The following is a 27,781-nucleotide window of genomic DNA, read 5'->3' on the forward strand; positions in this document are numbered from 1 at the left end:
CCCTCTTCCTTAGGACATGGGTCTCCGACCGGTGGGTGGGTCAGACTCTGACCTGATGGGCAGTGGCAGCACTAGAAAAAAAATATTGGGGGGGGGGGAGGAGAAGGGGGAAAATGCACTTCGGGGGGCAAACTTTGTTCATTTGTGTCCTGTTTTAGGTGGAATTGTTCACTCAGCCAGCGTTCAGCTGGAGCAGGGATCCAAAACAGAGGCAAGAGTCCAGGAAGGAGTGAGGACAGGACTTTGAACTGCTCCAAAGAGAGGCAAGAGTTTGGGCAGGGGTACCAGACTAATCTTGGCTGTCAGGACCTCAGATAGCTCCCAAGGTGGACAACAGAAAAGGTCTGACTACCATGGTCTGACTACATGGTGCTGGCTAATGACACACCGGATATACAATGGTCTGTACTGGGTATACAATGGCCGGATATGAAAAGCAGTTTAGAAATGAAAGCCATTTGCTTATGAGGTGCCAGGATGCCTCCTAGAAGGCCATGGGGGTCTCGGGTTTTCAGAAGCCACCAGAAGTGCCTTTGAGAATAATCTGCAGGCCATTCTGGGGGCCAAAGATGCCCTGCATGAAACAGAGGCCTCCAGAGTCTTCCATGAGGCATCCTGGCACCTGGCAAGAAATTTTCATTTAGTGACCAAATCACTTAGTGATGGGGTTTGCCTTGTCAGATCAGCCCAGAGGCCCACCTACTTCATCACTGTATTTCCAACAGCATCCAGCCAGATGCCTCTGGGTCACTGCCTATATTGGCCATTCCCTGTTATTGGTTTGTTTCCACCACCTGGAGAACCAGCTCATTCATCAGACTTACTCTAGAGGGCTTCTCTCCAAATGTATATTGGCTGCACCACTGTGACTGATACCTGCCCCCTGCAGAACAATGAGTGAGGCAAGGCCTACTTGAACCCTGCTAGGTTTTGCTTATATCTGAGCAGTGGCATCACTAGCAGGGTGCAGGGAGTACAGGCTGCACCGGGTGACATGCACGAGGGGGGGGAAGGGTGACACCACTACTGACCAAGGTTTTTTAAATCTTGACATTTTTGAATAATACCACCATGTTATCTATCATTTGATGTGTAATTTCATGCAGAATGCAATGAAACAAACTGCATTGAAATACCTCTATTCTATCAAAAGTTATAGCAAAAAAAACCAGCAGGGCAAAGCAATGGTGCGTCACTGCACCCACCACCTGGGTCGTTGACCCGCACACTGCATGGAAGGAGGTCCATCATAACGGTGATGTGCAGGCCTCCCGCACAGGGTGATGCAAACCCTAGTGATGTCATTGCATTTGAGCATTTTATATGTCCAACAACCTGACCATAGTATACGGGAGGTCTGAGAGGCTGAACTTGGTTTTCCCACTAGCCAATGCGAACACCAGTTCCCCAAGATCCATAAAAAGGGAAGGTTGGTTTGAGAGGCTGCATGTTTTATACAGTTAACCACATGCTGACCACTCCCTCTTGTCAAGGGCGTGAACATGGATCTGTGTCTTTCTCCAGGAGGGCTGTCTAGTTAGACCTGGTTTTGACTGTATCTTGTTTCACCTCTCAGTTCAAGTATGTGATTTTGCCTAGTTTGAGATTTGCCTATTTCCTTCTACATGTTAATAAATTTCCCCTATTTTTTTTACAGGTCCTAACTGTCTGGTCAAAGAAGGAACTCCGAGTGAGCTGTCTCCTTGCTGTTGGATAGATCATTCATGGCAAAAAGGGACAAGGGCTTAGAATGTACGTGTTTGAGTGCAGAGGATTCTGGGAAACACCTTGCCTATTGGCACCCCTATCTTTCCTCTATCAAAATCTATCCCTCCCCCCGGCTTAGGCTGACAGAGCAACAACAGCCATGGCAGGTAGCAGTAGCATGCCTCAATCACCCCTTGAGGAACCTGAGAGTGCTTGGGGAAGATTGATGCATGGAGTGTATTGGGCTCCCCATCACCACATGGACATATCACATTTCTTGAGCATTCAAACTGCAAGATCTGGTTCCACGGAAAATGCGATGCTTCCCCGAGATAGCACACCCATTGCTGTCGTGATTGTGCGGCTAAAGATGTGGTTGTGTAAGTGTTCCAGGCAGCAACTGGATGTGTTGTTTTCCAGCGGGGGTGAGTGACAGAACCCTTCCCCTGCAAAGCCAGCAGTATTCTGTGACTTTTTATAGGGAGAGGGAGATGTGTAGGTATGCATTCTAATGCTTTAGCAACTGTAGACACACACACACACACAAATACACACACACAAAACACAACATCACACACACACACACACACACACACACACACACACAAATAGGAGCCCCAAGCAGTGCGGTTATCATTATTCAAGATCCAGCCCATTGTGTGTGGATTGGATATTGTGCTATTGTCTTTGGATCAAGGCTTCAAGGATTATCACAAATGCAGCCAGGAAATGTATCTGCCATTCATTTAAATAAGCTTTAAGTCTCAGGACTCATAAGAACAAATTCAGACACTTCGAACCTTCTCAAATACACAAAAGCAGCATTTCGCAGGGCCAAATTAATGATGATGATGATGATGATGAAAGATCACAACACTGCTTCTCGGGCACAGTTTCCTCAAGCAGGAACAAAAGATGTGCGAGGAGGTCGAGGTAAGGAGAAAGGCAGGGGAGGGTGCAGGATTTTTGCACCCTTTGAACATCATTTTCCACAGCAGTAGATTTATCCACTAAGCCTCTTCAGGCTTCTTCAAATATGTCAGTGATAGGTGGAATATATTGGAAGTAAGAAAAGGGTGGAGGCAGTTTTGCACCATTTTTAATATGTGGATATATGAATGTTCCAGAATGCAGTTTGGTACTGCACCATTGCCTTATTTAATGAGGTCAACTCATCACTGAGGACCTGACTCCACCTCACGGGCCCATGCTCTCAAGCGTTCATACACTTCCAGGCACCAGAGCCAGCCTGCATGAGGAGCTCCCCTAACCCATCTCCACTGCTTCCATTCCCCAATTTTGAAAAAGAAAAGGAGAATGGAGTGAAAGAGGAAGTGTGGAGGAGAGGACAGTCTCTGACACTCTAGCCCAGTGGTGCCCAAAGTCATGACCGAGGTCCATCAGAAATGTGGCCCCAGACAGCAGCTTTTCATTCGGCCTCCATGCGGCTCTTCAGTTGGGTAGATTTGGGCACAGGGGCACTCTGGGCAGTCACTTCTGTTGCCTGACATTCAGAAGGCTGTGCAACAGGATGTTCAGGCAGACTTGACTGCCCAGAGTGTTCCAGAGGCCAGATCTACCCAGAGGAGGAGTCACACAGAGGTGGAATGAACAGGGCCACTCACCGGGCAGACGGATCCACCTGAACCTGGGCCAGGTTTGAGCAGCCCTGCTCTAGCCCACCCTTCTCCTCTCATCCACACGTCCTCTTTTGTTATATACTTGTTTTTCTTCTCAAATTTAGAGAGCAGGAGGAGGAATGACTGAGACAGTGTCCCACAAAGCAAAGGTGTAACAAAAGTGGAGCCTGAGGGGCACCTGCCTGGGGTGCTAGGCCAAGGAGAGTGCATGAGTGCCTTGCGCTGCTTACAGTTCTCCGTAAGCATAGAGAACCAAGAGAACTCCATAAGCAGAGGAGGACAGGGAACACCCTGTTCCTTTTGGTCAGTGGTGCCGTCTTCAAGTGGTGCCTCTTCAAAGGGGAACCTCCACAGGAGAAACAAGGGGAGCACAAAGCTGCCAGAGGCTTTTCCTCCAGGTAGAACCCAGAAGTGACATCACTATGCCACATGATGTTAGTATGTCACTGACTCGGGTGCCAGGGCTTCTAGGTACACCTCTGTCACCAAGTGTGGGGGGAGCATTTGGCACACTGCTTAATGTGCTGGTCAGGGGTGTAGTAGAGGGGGAGTGGGTAGGAGCACATGGCTTGCATTTCCACTACAGGAGGAGCAATGATGCTAAGAACGTAACAGCCCCACTGGATAGGGCCCATAGACCCATCTAGTCCAGCTTCCTGTATCTCACAGTGGCCCACCAAATAGCCCCAGGGAGCACACAAGACAACAAGAGACCTACATCTTGGTTCTTGATGCTGTCTAGTAACATCTCAGGTGGTGCCTCTGAAAAATATTTCAAAGAGCCTGAGCTGAGAAGGAGTATCAGGTGCAGCAGAAGGCAAACTGGGAAGTTTGCCTAAGGGCGCAATCTTGCCCTTGACTTGGCCCAGGAGGATCACAAAATGTGCCATAAGGCACATTTGCACCTTCTCAGAAGGAAGCTGGTCCGGCGCTCAGAGAGGCTGACAGAAGACTCTATGCAGGCTTCCTCTGAGCGCCCTGGCTTGGCTTGGATGTGCCGACGCTAGGACCAAAGATAAGCAGGGAGGAGGTGGGAGGGAGGCATTCCTGGGCGGCAGGAGGGCGGGCAGTGGACAGCCCTGGAGGCGGGGCTGGGATCCCGCAGTTATGCCAAATCCCAACCCCCGTTCCCAGGGAGAACGGAGTGGCTTCAGGCTCTCCGCTCTCCTCTGACTTGTGCCACCTGAAGAGGTGGAGCAAATATGAGGAGACCCGTAGGGGCCAGCAGCCCTTACCCAGAGGTATGGGGAAATGTTTCCCCTTGCCTCTGGCTGAGCCGCTTATGGCCACTATCCTGCGCTGGATACAGCGCAAGCCTCCTGGCTTGCCTGTTCCAGCGCAGGATAGGATTGCACCCTAAGGGAAGGAGGAGGAAAGGTAAGCCCAAATCATGTCCCCAGGGAAGAGAGTGGAGGCTATTTCATTGGATGAAGAGCCCCAGGAGACACAGGCAGTAGAAGTAAGTGGACCTTCTCAATCAACACACATGGGATTGTGGTCTAATATCTCTTTTATATTGATCTGTTTTTAATCGCACTTTTTTACACATTTCTTTTAAACTATTGCAGCCCATTCCAATAGTTCGAGATGAAATGAATTGCTAGATCATATGTTTCAAAGTGGGCCATGGGGAGGGGGGGAACAATCTAATGAAGGAATTTAAAGGAAGGAATTTTGTTATGTACTCTTGGAGGAGGAACTGGGTCACGGCAAGCTTCAAAATGCACTACTGCAGCACTGGAGCTGGGAGGCCTCAGGTCAGCTCTAGCAGGCAGAGTGAGCTAAAATCTTATAGCATTCTATTCACCTGAGTGGTTTATCCCTTCCCATAATACATGGTCACAGTAACTCAGTAATATTGTATAGGTCCAAGTAAACTCAAGGCTAGCTCTGATCAATCATACACATCAGCACTTTATACCCCAAGTACCTTTTTATTCAGGCTTATGATCATGTGGGCCTTGAAAAAACAAACAGAGCTGTCAATTCAACCAAAAAATATAAACAGCATTCCCCCCCTTTTTCAGGAGCATATAGGGGCACATTTAGGGGGTGTTTTCCTAAGGCCAGCCAGGACTGATAAGGGAACTAATGTTCCTTTACCTTGTGCAGGTCTTCATGACTGCCCCATCACCACCACAGAATGCAGCTGGTGCCCTGCTGGCACAGCTGCACTGGTGCTGGAAACTGGGCTGTCAGACCCTGATCAGGTGCAGTTTTAAGGCACACCTGCAAGGATAGACCTATTCATGATCACTGGAGAGCCAACTCACTACCCTATTACCTTATGGATTTGCCTTATATAGAATCAGACTGTCAATCCATCTACCTTGGTACTGTTGGCTGTCTGGCAATAATTACTGAAACGGGGTGTCTTGCTACTGCCAAGGCCAGCATTAGGGAAGTGGCCAGCATCATTAGGGAGCTGCCAAGGGCCCAGTTCCAGTCCCTGAGATCCCCTTAGCTTTCATGTGCTGATTGTGAAGCATCTCCCTTGGCCACCTAAGCATAAGAGGGAGTCACCAAGGCACCAAGGATAGTTTGTTCTGAAACAAAGCCAGCCCTGGATGCCACAGACTGAAGATGGGACTCCCTGCAACTACCACTGAGTGGTGGCCTCTCCCCGGTCCCATTTGTAGTGCACAAAAACCTCGGTTGTCTCTTCTTACCTGATGGTACACCAGACCGTCATCATAACCTCAATCCTAACTTACATTGGAAAAAGCAGGCAGGCTGGCCTGCGCTGTATCCAACGCAGGGTTGGAGGTGGCTATGGCGCAACTCAGGGCAAGAAGGTATTTCCCCTTACCCTGAGCACTGCCCCAGCCAGTGCAATGGGGCTACTAGGAACTGCACCAGCTAAACAGGTGGTGCAGATCCAAGCAGCCTGGTGTTAGGCCGGGCTGCTCGGGAAGGGGGTTAGAAGGCTAGAGGCCTCCTAAGTGCCGGAGGCCAGTGCCACCCCCTCCCTGGCCCAGCTCACCCACTGGTCTTCCCACTGCCCACCTTCCCCGTGCCCTGGAACACCCACAAAACGTCTTCCTCAAACCCCTGCGCCAGCAGCCCGCTGCTGTTCCAAATGTATCTTGACCACGTCTTGATCTGGTGTGGGGAAGCCGGCTTGCATCCTTGCTCCAACCTCACCGACTCAAAAAGAGGTGCAGACATGCCATGCCTTACAGCACATTTGCAACACTCTTCAGCTGGTGCAAGGGACTTGCGCCAGCCAATTAAGCACTCAGGATTGCGCTCTAAATTGTCTAACTTTATTATTTCTTTGTCATTTCCAGCAGACTTTCCAATCTTCTCTCGCCTTTCTTCATATCAAACATCCAAATAGGCTGAGCAAAAACAGCTCTTGGATATGTTTGAGTGAAGGCTTGGTCACCACTGGAATTCTAGCAATGGAACACTGTACAGCGCCCTGTGACCTCTGGAGTGACCACCAGGGGGAGACAACAGCACCACAGGGGTACTGCTCAGAGGCAGAACTGAGTACAAATACCCCATCTGTCCCATAAACAGCCCAGTGCTTTTTTACAAGGGATAGCAGCGTTATCAGCAGGTGAGATTCAGCCATCCAGATGGGCTGCTTTCCGCCTGATGCACAAGGCCTTGTGTGCGCCGCCATTTGTCTACCTTCCCTGTACATTTGCAGCCAGCCTCTTATCCCCACATCTCTGTCTTTCAGGATTATTGCTGTGCTACTCACAGGGACTGAATGCGAAAGGCAGGCAGGGATGGCATATGAGCCGACGGCTTCCCTTTCCACCCCGACTGCAAAATCTGCACACATCCACATACTGCTTTGTCGCTATCAGCATCCGCAGGCAGTCAAATGCATTAATTGTTGCCATAAGCCCCGGGCCAGTGGAGAGATACCAATTCCCCCAGCTCAGCCTTTTCTGCTAGTATCTCCTCATTCATCACCTGGCTTCCATCTTCTAATCCAGCTACAGCTGTAGAGTTGGGGGGGGGGGAAAGAATGACAGATCTGCAATGGAAAAAACACACAGGCTGTGGCTGCACAGTGGGGAAGGGAAATGAATGCAAAAGCCACCTCTCCCATTGTCCACTTGCCTCCCATCCTCAAGGCTTCCCTTTGAAAACCCCAGGCCCAGCAGTATAAGACACAGGAAGAGAGACAGAGGGGAGGCTGGATAGGCCAGGATGTGTCCTGGAGGGGAGAGAGGAAGCAGAAAATGGTTTTGTGTGGGGGAAGTCCTCCTTATCTTCCAGCAGGCAGAAGTTTCTCTGGGCTGGAGGCCACCACTTATCTGCTTTTGGCACAGATTGATTCATTCCACTTTTCTTGTGTTTGCATAATTGAATATTAATTTTTCAGTTGTTGTTTTTCCACCCCTGCCCTCTTCTCCAGCTTCCTTTCTCATTCCACTCTGTGCTGGCTTGGAGTCTGTAAGTCCTTCGGGACACTAAGGCAAGCAAGGAATGACAGATGGCATTGAAGGATGGAGAGTTAATCCATCCTCAGGGTCTTGAGAATCCAATATCCCATCAGTCATTTGGCTTTCTCTCTGCCATTCCTTTCACTTTAAAGTGAATGAGAAATGCCAGTTTGTCAGTCGTGGGTGCTGACATCCTCTGTTTGCCCACGGAATAGATCCTGAAAGGCACAGAAAGCTAGCTTTGCCTAAGTATGTCGTAATCGGAGAAGGCTGATGTTGATTTCCCGTTTGCAGTTCCTTATTCAACACATTTTGTCCCTTGAGTGAGTGTCAGACTGCCATGAGTCACTCCACCAAGCACATGGCAACAGTACTGTCTTGACCCACCCTCCCCATTCACAACTGGGCTTCTGAGCCCCTGTGATGATGCAGAAGCTTCTGACAACACCTGTTCATGGATGGGCAAGATCGGTGAGTGCAGTGTAGACCATGCTTTCGATCTCTGTTTGAAAGCCTTTCCCTTCTCTTTGCTACAGAGATGAGCAGAGATGGGCAAACTTGGATCTGTCTCACCTGCTTTGATAGTTGGGATAGATAAAGGGATGTTCTTTTCCCTCTCCCACAACACTAGAACCAGAGGGCATCCACTAAAATTGAGGCAAAAGAAAATATTTCTTTACCCAGTGTGTAATTAATCTGTGGAACTCCTTGTCACAGGATGTGGTGATGGCATCTGGCCTAGATGCCTTTCAAAGGGGACTGGTCAGATTTATGGATGAAAAGTCCATCACAGGTTACAAGCCATGAGAAATAAGCCATCTCAGAATGTCAGATGTAAGGGAATGGCAACAGGATACAGGTATCTTGTTGTCTTCTGTGCTTCCTGAGGCATCTGGTGGGCCACTGTGAGATACAGGAAGCTGGACTAGATGGGCCTTTGGCCTGATCCAGCAGGGCTCTTCTTATGTCTTTATATGAGAGTCTTCAGCAAAATATACTTGAAGATCAGTTATTTTTTCCCAAACCAAAGACAAGTTTATATTTAAACCAGATTTCAGAGAATGTCTGCTGCATTAGTAAGCAGGAGAAATACTGCCACCCCAAACACCTGCCAAGGGGCACAGCCAACGCAGGTCCCTCGCCCACCCACTCTCCAGACCTATCAGCTCTCTAGTCTATGCAATCAAGGACACAAACTGGTCTCATTTCCCCTCCTCAATCAAGGAGGAAAACTTCAGTGTCCCACTCGCTCTCCAACAAGCTCACATGAAGACAGAGCTGAGCTGATTGATGGATTTAATTTGTGGTGGTTCATGCTGTTTTGACACGGTTGAGAGCAGTGACGGATGTATTTCCCCCTGTACGAGGGGAGGTTGTCAGCAGACTTAGCCTTCATGGGGGATGGGAAGGTAGAGCTTGCATCTAGACACTTCAGGAGTGGTGGAGGGCAGGAAGATTGCAAGAGAACTGGCAAAGAAAAGCAGTTAAGCAGTGTGATTCTGGATGAATGAAGTCCTACAGGTCAAGCAGGGCTTACTCATAAGTCTGGGTACAATTGCAATCTGTATAGCAAGGAGCAAGCCAAGGACACAAAGGCTCAAGAAGGCTTGGGGTTTGGTTACCTTAGGGATTGTTCTGTCTCTGGGTTAAGATGATCCTCTGAGGGCTAAACTACACAATGCTTTAAACTTTAAACCAGATCTTGGAAAGATCTCTTCCAGCCTATTCCCAGCTTTGAACAGGTGGGCTCCATCTGGTTCCATCACCTTCAGAGATTAGGTGACTGATAACTGGAGAAAGGGCCTTTTCAGTTATAATGACCTGCCTGTATAAATTCTAATCTTCATTGACTTGCAGTTGGCCTCTTGCAAAGCTGATCTTGGAAGGAGCTCTGGTCTAATGTAGGCAACCAGGCCTTACAAAACATTTGTTCCAATCTTACAGATACCTCACAAAGGAGTCTTGCAAGCTGCTTTGATTTAGATTGAGGGATTGAACTAATACAAGTACATCTCAATTGCCATGAGCATTGTTCAGAAAGCACAAACATGTGATGCATGTGCACTACCCACGCTTACCAGTCATATAAAATTATGCACATAATTATGCCTACACTTCCATGTCTGTCTGTGTGAATCATCAAAATAATTTCTAAGCAGCTGGGATAACATTTCTGGTTCTGAACGGGGACCTCTGTGTCACCCCCCCCCCCCCATTAGCAATCATTAAGTAAGTTAATGCCAGTAGACTTATTTCTAGTTCTGCCATTGATTAGAATGATATTACTGTCATCGATAAAGGATGACTTTGAGCTAGCCATAAAAATCTCCAAAGCTACAATTTGCCAAGTTGCCATCTCCCCCAGCTCCATCTCAACTATATCTCACAGCTCCCACTGAAGGGTGGTGGAGTGAACAAAGAAATCACCAACCCCTTTCTATTTAATATTTTGCAAATGTTTCAAATTATTATTAATTGATTTTAGATTCAGGCAATTTCAAGCTATAAAAGCAGCAGACTCAGGAGATTTAAAGCCCTTGAAAGCCCATTGGCTGCAGATCAAGAATGTTCTGCCCTAGAGAGAGAGAGAGAGCGAGCGAGCGAGCGAGCGCTAGTAAGAGAGTGAGTTTATTTAAATTAATTCTGTGACCAAAAATAAATAAAAAATCTTAAAATAGCCTGAAGGATCTTGCTCCACAAGCTCCCAGGAGCCTTTTATTCATTAAATTGTCCCATGCCCTGTGCTTTACAGATATGGCAAAGTATGGGAAAATTGCCAACTTTTTCCTGCTAGAAAATCTCCAGGGCCTTTAACAAGCAAAACAAGCAGATGGGGCATCGACCAGTATGAAAACCTAGTGATAGGGAAAACTTCATCTGTTGAATTGCTGCCTGTCACACCACTCTTAATGATTCAGGAGCCCTATGGAGTTCAGTAAAAATGACTTGCCATTTGTCTCTTTCTCACTATGCTACATTCCTTCCCTCCCCCCCCCCCCATCCAGGGAGCAAGAATAGTATTTGGTGCCAGTAGCATACCAAGGGTGGGGCGGCACACCCTGGATGCATGGGACAAAGGGGTGTCAGTATGCTCATCCCTTTGAATGCTGGGTAAACCTGGCTTCCTCTATGGGGAACCTCAAGGCAGAGGCTGGGTCTACCCAATGCTTCGAATGCCGGGGTAGAGCTGTCTCCTCCAAGGGTTCTCAAGGTGAAAGACATGCCTTTGAGCAGCCAAGAGTGAGGCAGTGGGAACAGCCTGACCCAGGTACTGGTGGCAGTAAGTATGCCGCTGTTTGGTGTCCAGCCTTGGGTGCCAGGATTCATAGGCTGCATCCTTTGAAGATGGACTGGGCAGAAACGCATACGTGAGATTTGGATCTCCCCACAACTCAGCAGTGAATATAAAACAAGATTCAAGTTTTAAAAAACGATTTAGAAAAGGTCTCACAAGCCACAAGGGGGCGGCTGAGAAGCAGCTTGTGAGCCAAGAAAGTGAATACAGCCCAGACATGTGCTAGGTGAGGTGTGTTCTGGACCAAGCCCTGTCTTTTCCTCTCCTAGACACTGACACATTTCAAATGACCTTTTAGCATGGCAGCAGGATGCAGGCTGACTGCAGCAATTTTGCCCATGGAAAGGCCGCCCATCCGAGCATCTCATCGCAAACTCAGATTGTCAGCAAGTGCCAGTTCAGCTGAGTCGTTCAAGTTTCCGCCTCTGAGCTCAATATGCCTTTGCTAGCATTTGGAGCTCATGGTGAAGGCCTTCAATGACAGTTTTATTGCAGGCATTAAATTTTATTTTATAATGAAGAATGAAGCATTGCAGCTCAAAACGAGCGTAATGAAGGATAAATAAATAAACAAATGCCTGTGGCTGGAATCCTGGGCACGTTTACTTAAGTGTAAACCCTATTGAATCAGTGGGATCTGCTTTGGAGAATATATGCATAGTATGGGGTTGCAAGGCAACCAAACAAAATTCTCATACTCTGCCATTTCTTGTTTAGGCTGTGTGTTAAATAAAGTAAGGCTGCCATCCTGTACGCAAGTGGTTCTCAAACTTTTAGCACCAGGATGGTCCCAGGACCCACTATTTAGAATGAGAATTTGTCACAACCCACCAGAAGTGATGACTGGAAGTGACATCATCAAGCAGGACCATTTTTAACAATCCAAGGCTGCAATCCTACCCAGATTTATGCAGGAGTAAGTCCCATTCACTATCATTGTTAAAAGCATATACACAATAGCCAGTTAAAAGTATAGATCTGTCACATTTCCCCAACTGCAGTCACATACTGGTAGCATCAAGCCTACTATATTAAAAATAAAATATTGAAATGAATAGGGACTCACTTGAAATGAGCTCACAACCCACCTAGTGGGTCCCGACTCACAGTTTGAGAAACACTGCTGTACACACATACATGGAAGCAAGACTCATTGAACTGAATGGGGCTGATGTCTGAATAGACATGCATAGGCTTGTGTCATGAGACTCAAGCAGACTTTCTTGGAAGTAGGCCCTGTTGAACAGAGCGTGACATACTTCTAAGTAAACACACATAAGATTGCACTTTGTGGCAGTGAGTTCCACAAGCCAATTACAGTCCTCACCACATCTTGTGGCAGTCCCTCCCCATGCCTTTTGGCAGAGAGTTCCACAAGCCAATTACAGCCTTTGCCAGGCCTTGTGGCAGAGAGCTCCACAAGGCAAATACGGCCCAAATCACGCATTGTGGCAGAGAGTTCCGCAAGCCAACTACGGCCCTCCCCATGCCTTGTGGCAGAGAGTTTCACAAGCCAGTTACGGCCCTCGTCACACCTTGTGGCAGAGAGTTGCACAAGCCAACTATGGCCCTCCCCATGCCTTGTGGCAGAGAGTTTCACAAGCCAGTTACGGCCCTCGTCACACCTTGTGGCAGAGAGTTGCACAAGCCAACTATGGCCCTCCCCATGCCTTGTGGCAGAGAGTTTCACAAGCCAGTTACGGCCCTCGTCACACCTTGTGGCAGAGAGTTGCACAAGCCAACTACGGCCCTCCCCATGCCTTGTGGCAGAGAGTTTCACAAGCCAGTTGCGGCCCTCATCACGCCTTGTGGTAGAGAGTTCCGCAAGCCAACTATGGCCCTCCCCACGCCTTGCAGCAGAGAGTTCCACAAGCCAACTATACAGTATAATAATGCATACTCCTGATTGGCCCGATTGGTTGTGATTGGCACCCAATTCCTTCAGGGGGCGGGACTTACGGAAAAAACGACACCTCCCTGTCACCTTTCTGTCCCTCTCAGCAGGCCCCGCCTCTCCTCTTTGCGTTTCACCCCTCCCAGCAGGGGGAGGTCCGCGCATGCGCGCCCTCTTTCTCCACCGCGGCGTCCTTTAAGGCGGGCAGAGATTTGTCCTTCCCGACTTCCCGTCGCATGGCCACGCCCTCTTTTGCCCTCGGTTTCTGCGGCAGGGAGCAGCGGCGCGTGGCCCGTTAGCCTCGTCTCTCGCAGCGGGTGGCTGGCGGCGCGCGCGCGCACGAGGGCGCTTGTGAGGGGAAGGGAGCCGTTAACGGCCGGGCGCGTGCGTGCTTGTGTGCACGCGCCGTCTCCTCGGCCAACCGCCGCCTCAGCCCCGCTCTGCTCCCGCCCGCTACTTCCTCGTCCTCAGCCATGTTGGCAGCCGCTCAGCTCGTCCGCCGCCTCGCCGCACCTGCCCTCCGCGGCCTGGGCCCGAGGGCGTCCCCCGCAGGTGAGTCCGGCGGGAGCGGGCTGGCCTTCCCCTCGGCCGCCTCCCTGCGGCCCCCGGTGCCTCGCCCGTCCAGGCCGCGCCGTGTCCTTGCCGTGACCCCGTCTAGGGCGGCGCTCACTCGAGGGCGGGCTGCACCTGCGGCCTGTGTCCGTTGGCCCCTGCCCCCTCCCCCCAGCACCCCCTGAGCTTCCCAGGCTCAGCTCCTCAGGGCTGGTGGGAGAGGAGGGGGGCGCCCCTGGTTGCCATGCTGACAAGGCCTCCGGTGAAGCCTGGGGGCAGGAGTGACTCTCATCAGCTCTCATCAGCCCTGCTGCCCCTCTCCCACGTGAATGCCCCCCAACTCTCCTCCCCCCACAGCCTCCTCTGGGTCAGCAGGCCTGGTGGCTTTACGGTGACATTGACTCTCACCACCTCTGCTGCCACCTCCCCCAGGTGAATGCCCCCTAATTCTCCTCCCCCCACAGCCTCCTCTGGGTCTGCAGGCCTTGTGACAGGGAGGTGACATTGACTAGCCAGGACCAGGACAGTGCAGTGTGTCCATTTTCAGTCCTTTTCATCTCAAGGCATACAGGCAAGGCGCAACATCTGCTTTTTCATAATTGACCCCATTCTGCTGGTGGGGGGGCAACATCCCCCAGTGGCCCTAATAATAAATGACCTTCCCCCCCCAAATTCCCATGGCACACCATTCATTGTACGTGGTTGAAAATTGCTGGTGTAGTGGTTTGGGAGCAGGACTTAGACCTGGAAGATCCAGGTTGAAATACCTGCTCGGCCATGGTGCTTCCTGGGTGACCTTGTTTTTATGCTAGTGGTTTTTCATACCATGATCCCAATAAAAAAAGTATGAGACTGGGAACCCACTGTCAATCCTGATCCCCCCCTCCCAAGATCCTGTCTGCTCACTCCTTTCCCCTCTCACCACCCACTCCCTGCCCCTGTAATGCCCTTCCAGCACTGTTCACTGTAATATTCTTGCTAGAGAGAGCAGGAAAAGTGACCACAAAGCTTGGCACTAGCAAAAACTATTTTAGCACCATTGCTAAGCACCTGAGCAGGACTAGGATCCAGTCTCCCAAAGTTATTCACTAGATGTTCCCTCCTTTTACCTGCTGGTGTTCTAGTCCAGTAATCTTCAACCTTTTTCATTGAAGAGGTTGAAGAGAACTGGTGTAGTGGTTTGGGAGTTGGACTTAGACCTAGAAGATCCAGGTTCAAGTCTCTCCTCAGCCATGAAGCTTCCTGGATGATCTTGGGCCAGTCACTCTCTCTCAGCCTCACCTATTGCACAGGGTTGTTGTGAGGAGAAAGGGAAGGGAGGAACCATGTATGCCCCCTCCCAGCTCCTTAGAGGAAGGGTGATATAAAAATGCAAAATAAAATAAAAATAGGTGACAAGCTGTTTCAAGGAGGGGGTTCAGTTTTTTTGCTGAACCTCAGTGGGGAACCAGAGCTATGAGGAAGGGATTTTCTTCCTCCCCTCAACACATGCCCAGAACACTCAGTCTGTGGTGGCGCTTTTAGTTCCTCCTCTTCTCATTTTGTATTTTCTTTGTATCTTTGCATTTTCATTGTCCCTGGAAACGGAACAGTGTTAAGGACAGGATGAATATTTCCTGAGGAACAACATTTCTTCTGGCTTGAAATGCAGAGAGGCTGTGAGCTTTTTTCCAGAAGCCTAAGGGAACTGCTAGTCTTGGTTTTAAAACAGGAGCTATTGCAGTACTTGGATGCCTAGAGGCATGCTCGAGGAAAGGCAAGACTTATTGGGTGACCTTGTACTGTAATTGGCTGTCACCTTGACCCTGGCTCACAGGCTGTGAGTTTAAAAGAGGGGGAATTGATTGTGGATGGTACTGTGAACTTTTTGTTAAAAGGATGGGTTGAAAATGAACTACATATGCTCAACTCATTTCTTTCTCTATTTTGAGAGACACACTTGGGGTCCTTCTAAGACAGTTTCTTCTAAAAACAGTCCAAGACTTCTGACTGCTTGAATGTGTAGATTTGACTTTTGCACAGTGATCCTGCTTTCAAGGTCATTAACAACTCTTGCTGACATCAGATCTAGTTTTCAACTATTCCTGTAGGTACCTAATACTAAAAATGTTTAGGGATACTAACTTGCATTTTGTATGCATATATATGTATTTAAAATACTTAGACCCCCACCTTCCATAAAATGGGATGTCCAAGGCAGCTAACTGAAGTTAGCTGTCAAGCTCCTTCTTCATCCAGAACTTCTTGTCAGATCTTGAGCCACTGTAGTCTGCTTCCAAAGTGGGCATACTAGTTTACAGTAGTTTACTGGTTTGCAGTAAATCTCTGAGAAGGAAACTTCATTATGTGAATTTCTGGTCATGTCTAAGAGTAGAATGCATATGTTGGTGGCTGCAGACCTATTCAAACCTGGGATTGCCCAATTGTATATAAACTAGGGGGCCAGATTTGTAAACTAACCAGGAACATGCAACAAGCAGTATGTAACAATACTGTTATGCTGTATGTATGTGTACAATAGAACTTGAGCACAGCAAGCTACTACAAGGGTTGAGAAAAGGTGCACAACTTGTAGGTAGCTATGTTGATTTCTTAGAGATAATATAACATAGTATGTAATATAAGGATAATATAACATATTAAGGCCACACCTGGAGTATTGTGTCCAGTTCTGGTCACCACATCTCCAAAAGGACATAGTGGAAATGGAAAAGGTGCAGAAGAGAGAGACTAAAATGATTACTGGGCATCTTCCTTATGAGGAAAGGCTATGGTGTTTGGGCCTCTTCAGTATAGAAAAGAGATGCCTGAGGGACATGATTGAGACACACAAAATTATGCACGGGAAGGATAAAGTGGATAGATGCTCTTTACACTCTCACATGCCACCAGGACCCGGGGACATCCACTCAAATTGAGTGTTGGGAGAGTTAGGACAGACAAAAGAAAATATTTACTCAGCATGTGGTTGGTCTGTGGGACTCCTTGCCACAGGATGTGGTGATGGCATCTGGCCTGGATGCCTTTAAAAGGGGATTGGACAAGTTTCTGGAGGAAAAATCCATTACGGGTTACAAGCCATGATGTGTATGTGCAACCTCCTGATTTTAGAAATGGGCTATGTCAGAATGCCAGATGCAAAAGGGAGGCATCAGGATGAGGTCTCTTGTTATCTGGTGTGCTCCCTGGGGCATTTGGTGGGCCACTGAGATACAGGAAGCTGAACTAGATGGGCCTATGGCCTGATCTAGTGGGGATGTTCTTATGTTCTTAACATTCATTCTCCTTGCACCTTTATTAGGATCAACCAAAATCAGACAAGGTCACAAGCAGCATGAGTCATGATTTCTCCAGTACACTCCTCAGAGATTCTCCTTCTTGGAGATTTACTGCAGAGTTAATCTGTGATCACTAAACTCTTATTGGCTATTTGTGTTCCAGAGCAGGAGTTGCCATTGAAGAGATTGCTTAGGGCAGTGGTATTCAGACCACCCCAGCCTGAGGACCTTTACTCCCTTAAGGCTGAGGTATTCAATCTGTGTGTCCCGCCTCCCTAGTGAGGCATGGCTAGCCTCCAGGGGTGTTGCCAGGCATCTCTGGAGAGAGGTGGCTGCAGCTGCTCTGCTCAGCTGCACTGGCTGCCTCCTGACTTGCTTTTCAGAGGCTGAGAATGAGGTGGGTGGGGCAGTGTGAAACATGGTGGGGGGAGGTGGGAGAGAAGGCTGGCTAGGCAGGCAGAGGTGCCGCATCTCATCATGGAGCTCTCTCCATGTGCAACCTTGCCCCAAGGACTACATTTCCCAGTGTGCCCCTCACCCTGGGCATCTTGGGATTGGTCAAGGCTGGAAGAGAGAAGAGTGTGGAGGTGCTGCATCTCATCAGCACAGGGCACACTCCTGGCAGACTTCAAACTGGGAGGAAAGAGTAAATACAGGCAGTGCAGTGCTTTCCTCTGCTCCTAGTGGGGGTGTGTGTCCAAATGCCCCAGCCTGCATCCCTCCGTCTTGCCTGAGGGGATCAGGGGTGGCATCTGCATGCTGGGTGTATGTGTGTGAGTAGCGCCCCCCGTCTACTTTGCGGTGAGTTGTAATCTTGCTGTATGTGGCTGCAATCCTTTCCACACTTTCCTGGGAGTAAGTCCCATTGACTCAAATGGGGCTTACTTCTGAGTAGACCTACATAGGCTTGGGGTCTGTGTCAGTTTAACCTAGGATCTTCATCTTTCTTTTTTCCCCCTTCAAAAAAGAAAAAAAGCCACTCTTGATGGCTTTGTCTCCAAAAATTGATTAAAAATAAAAATCCCCATTCCTTTTTAGCCATTCCCCTTCTTCCTCCTGCCTCCTTTTTTTGGGGGGGGGGGGGAGTGTACTCTGTTGGCTGCTATTGTAAGACAAAAGGCACAATCCTAGCTAGGTCTACTCAAAAGTAAGTCCTATTGTGTTCAATGGGACTTACTCCCAGGAAAGTGGGGTTAGGATTCCAGCCAAACAGTCTCTAGGTCTCAGTTTGCATCAGTTTGCAATTAGCAGATACACACAAAACAAAGTCTTCCCCTCCCCCAGGAAATTCATCACTTCCTCCCCCTTTCCAAAACCCTCCAGGTGTGCTGCTAACAAACTCAGGGCGCAGTCCTAACCAGGTCTACTCAGAAGTAAGTCCTATTTTGTTCAATGGGGCTTACTCTCAGGTAAGTGTGCTTAGGATTGCAGCCTCAGAGTGCTAGCAGCCTTGTTTCTCGTGTATAATTATAACACCTTCACCCCCATTTTGGGGGAACCGAGGTGAGGTTTTGTAATGGGGAGCCGTGGCCAATGGCTACAAGGATTAAGGGAGGCGCAAGCCAGAAAAGTTCGAGAACCACCGCCCTTAAGGGGTGGGGACAGGGTTGAAGGAGGCGATGTGATCCCCAGGATTCCGTGGCTAACAGGGCTGCAGGGACTGGGATGTGCTCACCAGTCCTTGCAGCAGCCTTCCTGGGATGTGCATAGCACTCAAGATAGCATGCATAGGTACTGCTTTGAAAGATGGGAAATTCCCAAGAAGAAGGTTTGTCTGTTACAGGAATGCAAAATTGGTCCCTTTGACACACCTGAAAGATTGCATCACAAACCTTGACTGTCTCCTTTGTTAGATTTGAAGGGAGTGTCTAAGTTGGTTCATAGATCCATGTTTAATTAGTCCTTTCTGTGGCAAATGTCAAGGAAATGGCTACAGTAATTTTCCTACTACACTGAGTTTGAGAAAATTGCTGATAATGAGATCCTGATATTGGTCTCCAGCTGAAAATCTACAGTACTTAACAAACATCATGCTTTTGTGTCTCTGTATTATGTAAACTGAAACTTAGGCTACATCTATGCTGTAAAGCAGGTTTTACATTCATTTAACAGTTACGGCTTACTTCAAACCCATGGAAATAATAGTTTTAATACTGAGAACCTCATTACTTTAAAGCAGAGGTCCCCAATTGTGAGGTGCAGTGAGCATGCAGGGTTGCTGTAGGACACTGCCACCAGGCAGGAGAATCAAAATGGAACGCTTCAGGCAGCTATAGGAGACTTTGTGCAGTCGTCAGGGCTGTACCATACCAAAAAGGGCCCATCTGCCCTTGTCCCCTTACCAGTGTTTGAAGTGATGAGTGAGGTCACTAAACCCAGAAGTAACTGGTGATGACATAATCGCCAGTCACTTCTGGGAGCTGCATGCTGTGTCTGTGGCATGGTGTGTATGTCACAAGCTGGAAGCACTGCTTTCAAGTATTACAGTTTTCCCTGTTGCCTTACAGTACTTAATACAGTATTTAATTAGGAAAAGTGAGAATATAGTTTGTATTCAGAATATCAGCATTGTATTTCTAGATCCTGAGTAGCCTAATAATAATAATAATACAGGTATTTATATACCGCCTTTCTTGGTCCTCAGATTTCTCCTCAGACTTTATTCAAGGCGGTTTACAAAGGCAGGCTGTTCTAAATCCCCGTAGGGATTTTTACAATTGAAAGATTCTATCTTTCAAGGACCACAACATTTCAGATGGATCTTTCTGATCTGGTATCACATTCTGGCCTCCAGTTTCCTCCCACACAAGCTGACAAGCAGCTCCTTCATCTCTCACATGGAGGGCAGCCAAGAAGCTTCTTCGCTCACACCAAAGAGCAGGTGGAATAACTCTGCTCTGCTTGTCAGCTTCAAGGTCTCACCATTCATGGTGCTGGTGGTCTCGAACTGGCGACCTGCGGATGTTATCTTCAGGCAAACAGAGGCTCTACCCTCTAGACCAGACCTCCTGCCATTCTAAACTTATAGACCTGACAGGGTGAATTTTCCTTTGTGTGGTGCAGCTGGACAACTTCATGAATAAAATGAGATTTTGTACTTGCATTCTATTAAGAAAATGGAACTTTGGACTTCTGGGTTCCTTTCTGCGGTTGTAGCAAATAACAATTCCAAAGACTAATTTTAAATGTAGTCTACAGGGATACCAAACTCATTTCATACAGTAGCTTGAATAGCATTCATGGTGGCATTCAGTGGGCCCTGAATAGCATTCAGTGCCAGAAGTAACATCATTAAGCAGGAAGTGATGTCACTAAGCAGGTGATGGCAAGAAATAGGCCCTTTGTTCTCTAGTAGGAGTCATTAGCTGCAAATGATTGGAGAGAAAACATGCAAATCTTGATCATATTTTCAATTTGAGCCCAGTCACAATTGAGCATTTTCAGCAGTGCTGTTTCTACCAAGGTGTAACTTCACAGCTCAGTAGTTGAGAGATGCTCTAAAAAGTGATACCTCAGCAGAAGCATGCTGCTGAAAGGGCAGCCCATGTGATAATGAGTCTCTCCCAGGGCCTATGCAGGGTCTCCTCTCACCCCTCTTGGTCTCCCCCTTCCCCCTTAGCTTTCCTTACCTTCCAAGGCCTCCTTGTGCACCTCCCTCCCAGACACTTGGCAGAAGTGGCGCTGCTGAAAGGGTGGTGCTGGGAGAGCCCATAAATCAGGTAAAGATCTTCCATGGGCCAGATAAGTTTCATACATGGCTTTAATACATAAAAATAGACACTGTATTTGATTATGTACCTTTACATGGTGTATTGAACAGAGTATGACAGGATTATCCAGACAGAAATCAACCAAACAATTTTCTGCCCAATTCCCCTCTTTGACCAAAGATTATATCAGCATCATACCGTCATCCATTTTATTTAGTGATATATCCTTATATTTGCAACTCATTGCCTTCAGATATTCATAAGATCATGTCCTTCCTGCTATTTTTAAGGGCTTCCAGAGATCTGTTTTTACACGCCTTTTTCAGTTAACTGAGATGTTAACTTGACTTGTCTCTTCCTTTATTGTGTTTTCTTACTGCCTTTCCCACATTTATCTATTTATGTAAAGCTTTGGGTGCAATTTTGTTGTCCTGTATTCTTGTGTTGTACAGCACAAGATATAATCATGAATAAGAAAGAATTATGATTGCTTGGTGACCTCTCTAGCATCAACTCCATAATTATAGAAGAACTGAATGTTTCCTAAGAGTACCAAACCAACAATTTAGTAACTTTAAGCATTTGATTACCTTTCCTCTCTTGCAATATCTGTTGAGCCATATGCTGTTTCCTTTTATGCATATTCTTGCCATAAAATATCCTCTTAGTAAAATCTCTCAATACTGTAGTTCTCCAGCTTGTTTGAGAAATAATAGTAGCAACTGAAATATTTACAGTTTTAGAGGAATATTGTTAATGTAGGCATATAAAGTTGTTGTTCAGTCATTAAGTTGTGTCTAACTCTTTGTGTCCCCATGGACTACAGCACACCAGGCCCTCCTGTCTACCACTAACTTTCAGAGTGTGTCCAAATTCATGTTCATTGCCTCCGTGACACTATCTAACCATCTCATCTTCTGCCGGTCCTTCTTCTTTTGCCTTCAGTTTTTCCCAGCATCAGGGTCTTTTCTAAAGAATCCTCCCTTCTCATGAGATGACCAAAGTATTTAAACTTCAGCTTCATCATCTGTCCTTCCAATGAACAGTCAGGGTTGATTTCCTGATAAAGGAAAAATAATAAATTGATTAATAAATTTATTAATTTAAATTAAATTAATAAATTATCAATAAAATTGATCGATAAATTATCAATAAAATGGATAAAGCAGGGACAGCTTTTAAATGAATAATTCCAAAATTTGAAATTCCTACTCTTTTAAAGGAGAATATTTAGTTTGGATTTTATCTGCCTAGGAAGTGCACTGCTGTGTTGCATTGTGACAGAGACTTTTTTTACTGTCTTTTAAAGTTTTTATTTTTACTAAAAGAAAGCTACAAGCAATTTAACAGAAGTGGAACTCAAAACAAGTCACAAAAGTGATAACTATAGCATCAAAAATATACTTGAACATTTAGAAGTAAGTTTATTTCACAGAAGTTATAAATGGAGGTCATTATCAACAAATGTATCTCATGTTTATCTTTTATCTTATGTAGTTTATCCATAACAGTGAAACTTTACATTTTTTGAAGCTTTCTTTTGTATTTGGAATTAAGGGCTTCTCTCAGTACTTAGCATCCAGTGACCATAGTATGTGTTAGCAAAAACAATGCTTCAGATTGGATGTGTACTGAGAGTTTTTCCTCCCCTTGTTTACAGCCGCTGGGAAGCTTTTATTCCCTTTTCTCAGGCAATGGAAAATGCATTTCGTGCCCATAGTGTTCTCCTGCATTCCCCCACCTAGGGAAACTCACTAGGACAGTATGATTGCTGTCAGTATGTGCTACTTCTGCAAAGGGAGCGAGGAGAGCCACTGTAATTCTTCAGTGTGGTCTCTGTCTGGGAAATGGTGCAGCACTGGGGTGACCTGCACAGACAGGCAGGTGCATTTTGTCACTTGATTGATCCCACAGGAACAGTTGTTACTAGCCTCTAGTAAGTGGCAAACTAAGTAGTTGCATTGTTGGATTGTATGTGAGGACTCGTGGCTTTGCATCTGTGTACCTGCTGTTTTGCATCTTGAATCTTGCAGCTCTTCAATATCTTTTCCCTGCCCCTTCCTATTTTTGTCTCACAGTGGCATCTGCTATACGCTGCTATTCTCATGGGTCGCATGAATCAGATGAAGAGTTTGACGCTCGCTGGGTGACTTACTTCAACAAACCAGATATTGATGCCTGGGAGCTAAGAAAAGGTAAGACTAATGAGGAACGTTGCGACACATAAGAGCTTTATTCTGCAATGCTCCTCCTACTTAGCATAAGTATTTCTGTAAGGCAACTGGGTGGAGTGTCTTATTTTCAGATGCTGCTCCTTGCCCTGCTCCAGCATATTGTTTCCAGCTTCATGGGATTATTCAAGGGCAAGTTCCTTGAGGATATCTACTCTGTTATTTTAGCATCTGTGTGAGTTACAATAAACTGTAACTTAGTAATAGTCTGAAACAGATTGATTGTCCCATAACATCTTTGGTGTTTTGGGCATACCTTTTGTTTTATGGGGAGGACTGGTCAGTCATATAAGAACTCATGCTATGCTATACATCAACAAGGAGATTGCAGCCAAGTTTGCTCACACACTGAACTGTAAATATACAATATTTGGCTGAATTGTACACTCAGGTTCCTTGGAATGTTCTCTTGAACAATGAAACAAATTCAACCAGACCTTGAAACAAAAATGAATTTCTGATATTGTTGAATTCTGAAAGGGGTTGAGGTGGAGCTGGACAATGTTGCAGAAAATTCTGGAGCTGGTGAATTTAGAGGTTGCATTGTGTCCTGTATAAGAGGTTTAAATGAAGGCATGCTAGTATGTTTTACTATTTCTTATGGCATGGCAAGTCATCTTTTAGAAATTGAAGCTAAGCAGCATTTGAAACTCAAACAAGTAATCTTTGCTAAGAAATTTCCCTAATATGTGTGTGTAGGTGTCTAAATGAGCAGGAAATATAACATTCAAGAATTTTGAAGATTTGGTTTTTGAGTTTCAAAAACTGAAAGCTGTAAATCAAACATCCTTGTGCAACTGAGTCTATTGGTATTTCATCTTAAAATAAGGGTTACAGAGTTAATGTTTTGTTATGACAGTGGCACAGTTCAGATTTGATAACATATTCAGAGAATTCATATCCTGAACATAAGCAAAATCTCTTCTGTATATATTGCATATACTGTAGTAGTATCCTGTAGTGACAGGAGAGAACAGGGACCTCCAAGATGTTTTTCAACAGAAGAGTGCAGTTTGTATTAAGAAGTTTTCTGGGATGCTTAGCTTCCTTTAGAAATGTCAGGAACTTTGAAAAGAGAGAATTTGTCCAATGTGTTTTGTAATCCTCAAGCAAAAATGACTTTAAAATTGTTCTTGTTCATTCTGTCAGGTATGAACACACTGGTTGGTTATGATCTGGTTCCAGAACCAAAAATCATTGATGCTGCTTTGAGGGCATGCAGACGACTAAATGACTTTGCTAGTGCTGTTCGTATCTTAGAAGTTGTAAAGGTTAGTGAAATAATGCTGAGAGCCGCCCGTATCCTGCTGCTGTTTCTGTCTTTGTGTGTATTCCTGTATGTAACTACTAGGATGTTCAAGATATAACTGATAGTGAGACTCTGCCTTCTTCCTCCAATTATTCTAGCAAACCCCTTGCATTTACTCCCCTCCTTGGGCCTTTAACTTGTAGTGCACCAAGTGCTAACTGGCTCAACATGGGTCCCCCTCAGACCTACATGGGACCAAACCTGGCCTCACCTGAATCCTCCAAAGGCAACCAAAGCTGTGCTCCGGTCCCCTCCTAAGGGCTTTCTGAAGCTTGCACGGGCCATGCCCATCCACTCATGGCCTCTGCAGGCTTCAGAATGACCTGTAGAGGCAAAAAAGTAACTTTTTCCAAGGGAAACCAGAAGTGATGCTTTTATGCCTTTTAAGGCATTCTGAGACCTGAGGAAGAGGTCTTTTTCAAGCCTCTGAATGCCTTCAAAGACATAAAAACCACTCCAGTTTGGAAGTTGCTTTTTTTTGCCTCTATGGGCCATTCTGAAGCCCTTGGAGGATGTGGGCGGATGTGTGCGGGTCCTCCGGAGGCAACCAGAACACAGTTTTAGTCATCTTTGGAGGGTTCAGATGGGGCAGAGTCTGGCCGTATGTGGGTCTGGGGAGGACCCACCTTGATCCAGATCCGTGGATGTAAAATCTACGGATAAACAGGCTCCACTTGTACTAAAGAAAATGTTGTGGTTTTATCTAATTGAATATCCTGATCATCTAAGATACCCTCCTCATTTTCCTTGATTCTATCTTGAAACTATTTCTTGGCACCATAAGAAAATCTTCTGTGGAAGGAGTCGAAGCTATTAAGACTACAATTGTTTATGCCCTTAACTGGGAGTAAGTCCCACTGAATTTATTTACTTCTGAGTAGGCATACATAGAATTGCACTGTAAGTGTGCAAACAAAGCAAATGCCTCTTAATGTCCTGCTCTTAAATAGACTGCCTATATTTCATGTTGAATTTAAAGCTTGTTCTTCTATGTCAATTGTTTGCTTTCTATTAAGTGGCAGGAAAGCTTTCACTTTTCTCTTCCACACTGACAGTGTTAAAATGATTCTGTAACAGAAGGGATTTAAAACTCTAGGGCAGGGGTCGATTGCCTAATTTGCTGTGCACTGTCAGGGCATGGCAGAGCTGCCTGCCCAGGCTCGTGGAGTCTATGCAGCATAAGGGACCCCACCAGCCTGGTCAGGTGACTCTCCCATAACCTATTCAGCACACAGCAAATTGGGCGGGAGGCTTCGCCTCTCAAGCCAAGCTCCTCGCTGGGCTGGATGACTTTGGGTGGAAGACTGCATGAAGCCCATGAGCCATAGGTTGCTGATCCCTGCTGTAGGGCAGTCTTGGAAAGTGGAGGTTGTTTTTCCAGTCCTGCCTATTCCCTCCTTTTGCTTATTTTAAGAAGTCTTTGCAATTCAGAAGCATCTGTTGTAGAGGGATTGAGAATATAAACTTCTTTTTGAATTGAGTAGAGACAGATGGAACAAGATGATGGAAGGTATAAAATTTCCTGAAAGACAGCCCCTTTCAAAATTTGAAAAGCCATGCTCATCTTAAAGCAGTAAAGAGTGTGTATATTAGGGTCTAGGGGCTTTTGTGATGTTCTGCAAAGAGTATTAATGATGACTGCTTGAAATAAAATTTATAGGATTAGCCTTGAAGGGACATGTGAAAGTGCTGTACATTAAATCAGTCTATCCAGGCAGTGTTGTCTGACTGATAGTGGCTTGCTAAGGTCTTTCCTAGCTTTGTTAACCTGAGACCCTTTTAACACAGGCTGAACTTGTATGTAGTGTGCTCTATCCTGAGCTATGGCCCTTCTGGTCAATTTTTTCTCTTCCGTTGCATCAGTATCCTGTCACAGTCGCTTTTAAACAGTAAAGTGGTATTTGAAAGTTTGTCTTGTAACTTTTTTGCCTAAGTGATCACAAGTGAATTTAGTCAATCACTTATAGGATTAACTTTTAAATATAACTCAACCCTGGTTTTTCTACATTTTCAGTTTTTATTTTAAACTAATTTTTACATTTTTTACATTAGGACAAAGCAGGCCCTCACAAGGAAATTTATCCATATGTTATCCAGGAACTTAGACCAACTTTGAATGAATTGGGAATCTCAACTCCAGAGGAACTTGGCTTGGACAAAGTGTGAACGCTGCTGGTAAATACCAAATATTCAGCCTTCTGGATAGGCCATCTCACCAGTGTGTATGTGTTAAAACAAGCTGTGAAGCATTCTGAAGTCTGTGTACACACATTCTTGAGATGATGATAGGGAAATCGGCATGTCTGCCAAAAGGTGAGGCTGTTTGGTGTGCCCCAGATAGCTCAGTTCCTGTCTCATGTAGGCGATCTGGATTCCAATGTCTCCTTCTGCCTGAGAAATTTTATATGTGTAACTAAAGACAAGAAAAATGGCTTTCAAATTTTGTTCACACAGCTGTGTCTTGGGCCACTTGACTTTCTTGATATGTTAACTGAGGTGTTCCAAATTCTGGTTTATAGTAGGCTGCAGGCTGACCTGTGTGTTCACTGGTACCCATCTCCCACTTGGGCATCATCTATTCTGTGTGCTGTGTAAATGCTAGAGTGATGCAGACTTTGGACTAAGCACAACTGTGTATGCAGTTGTAGCTAATCCTGATATGGCCGCTTGAGTTGGAAAGCGGATGTTGCTAAGTTCCATTCCTCTTCCATGTCAAGCTATCCCTAAGTTGTAAAGCTATCCAAAACATTTTAATATTTACTTTTGATGTACTTTATAGATGGCTTGTCAAGAATGCCATAGTTTCGCAATTTAAGGGCAACAGTTTCAGCGAATGCTGGTAGAACAAAGACGGAAGAATTCTGATGGATGTAAAGGAAATATAAACAATTTTATGTAATTTCAAAATCAGCTGTAGGATTAGCTTGATCTTTTAAAATGCATGTATTTTGAAGTGTGAAGAAAAGGTAATATACTTTGGAAGAGGTGACAGTCATGTGGAGATCTCTTTAAACCACTCTTGTGACATGGTGGCACTCTTGCAGCTGCTCAGCACCTGTTTTTCCTGATCAATTCCACCTGCTGGCCCTTCTAGAGACTTTGAAGTGGTAGGGAAAGATAAAGATGACCCGAGAAGAGTATAGCTATATCTGCACTAATCCTTTATCTGTTTTCTTCCAGATGAGCTTCCCATGGCTTTATTGTTAATGCTACCTGATTGTACAACAATTGCCTGGATACAGATGTTATGATATTTCAAATAACTTCCTTTTTATTTTGTCCTTGAATATGTGTTGTGAAGCTGGACCTAATAAAGGGGAAACTGGTTTGAACTGAGTCTAGTCTGTGTAGCCTCTGTGTTGTACTGCAGACAAATTACACTCAAAAAGTAAATAAATATGCTGAAATCTTGGGGCACAGCAAGCTCTTGAAATGTTTAGTCCCTCTGTGTTCAAAACTATGGTCCCCAGAATTTTGCAACATGAGATAAAATACCAGTACTACTGAAACAATGACAAGTAAATGAGGTTTCAATTTGTACCTGATATTGAAGAATTTGATTGCTACATGCATTTATCTCTGAATACTACAGCACATGAAAGCATGTCAGTTGGACAAAGTGTTGGACTACTTTTCCTGTACGGAGTGCTCTGTATATGCTGCACTTCCATAGAAGCACTGGCAAGCCACAGAATTCAACTTCTTTGCTTTCACTTATAGCCCCTGAGGCTGAAGAGGCAAACTTATAGCCCCTGAGGC

The 27,781-nt window shown here is 46.0% G+C and overlaps 1 protein-coding gene across 1 annotated transcript; it reads left to right on the top strand.

The window, feature by feature from the left end:
- The first annotated feature begins 13,165 nt into the window (after nt 1–13,165).
- Nucleotides 13,166–27,358, top strand: COX5A (cytochrome c oxidase subunit 5A). Its single transcript, XM_066636307.1, has 5 exons — nt 13,166–13,494; nt 22,561–22,677; nt 23,863–23,984; nt 26,075–26,197; nt 27,203–27,358. The coding sequence occupies exons 1-4, from the start codon at nt 13,416–13,418 to the stop codon at nt 26,186–26,188; spliced, it is 432 nt and encodes a 143-aa protein (XP_066492404.1). The 5' UTR covers nt 13,166–13,415; the 3' UTR covers nt 26,189–26,197; nt 27,203–27,358.
- Nucleotides 27,359–27,781: the final 423 nt, after the last annotated feature.

The sequence above is a fragment of the Tiliqua scincoides genome, chromosome 8, assembly GCF_035046505.1.
Source record: "Tiliqua scincoides isolate rTilSci1 chromosome 8, rTilSci1.hap2, whole genome shotgun sequence".
NCBI lineage: Eukaryota > Metazoa > Chordata > Lepidosauria > Squamata > Scincidae > Tiliqua > Tiliqua scincoides.

Bases quoted from the DNA above. Each gene is read 5' to 3' on its own strand.
- COX5A (XM_066636307.1), top strand. From the start codon at position 13,416: ATGTTGGCAGCCGCTCAGCTCGTCCGCCGCCTCGCCGCACCTGCCCTC. The intron at 13,495-22,560 runs GTGAGTCCGGCG...TTTGTCTCACAG, and splicing joins CCCGAGGGCGTCCCCCGCAG to TGGCATCTGCTATACGCTGC. The intron at 22,678-23,862 runs GTAAGACTAATG...TCATTCTGTCAG, and splicing joins TGCCTGGGAGCTAAGAAAAG to GTATGAACACACTGGTTGGT.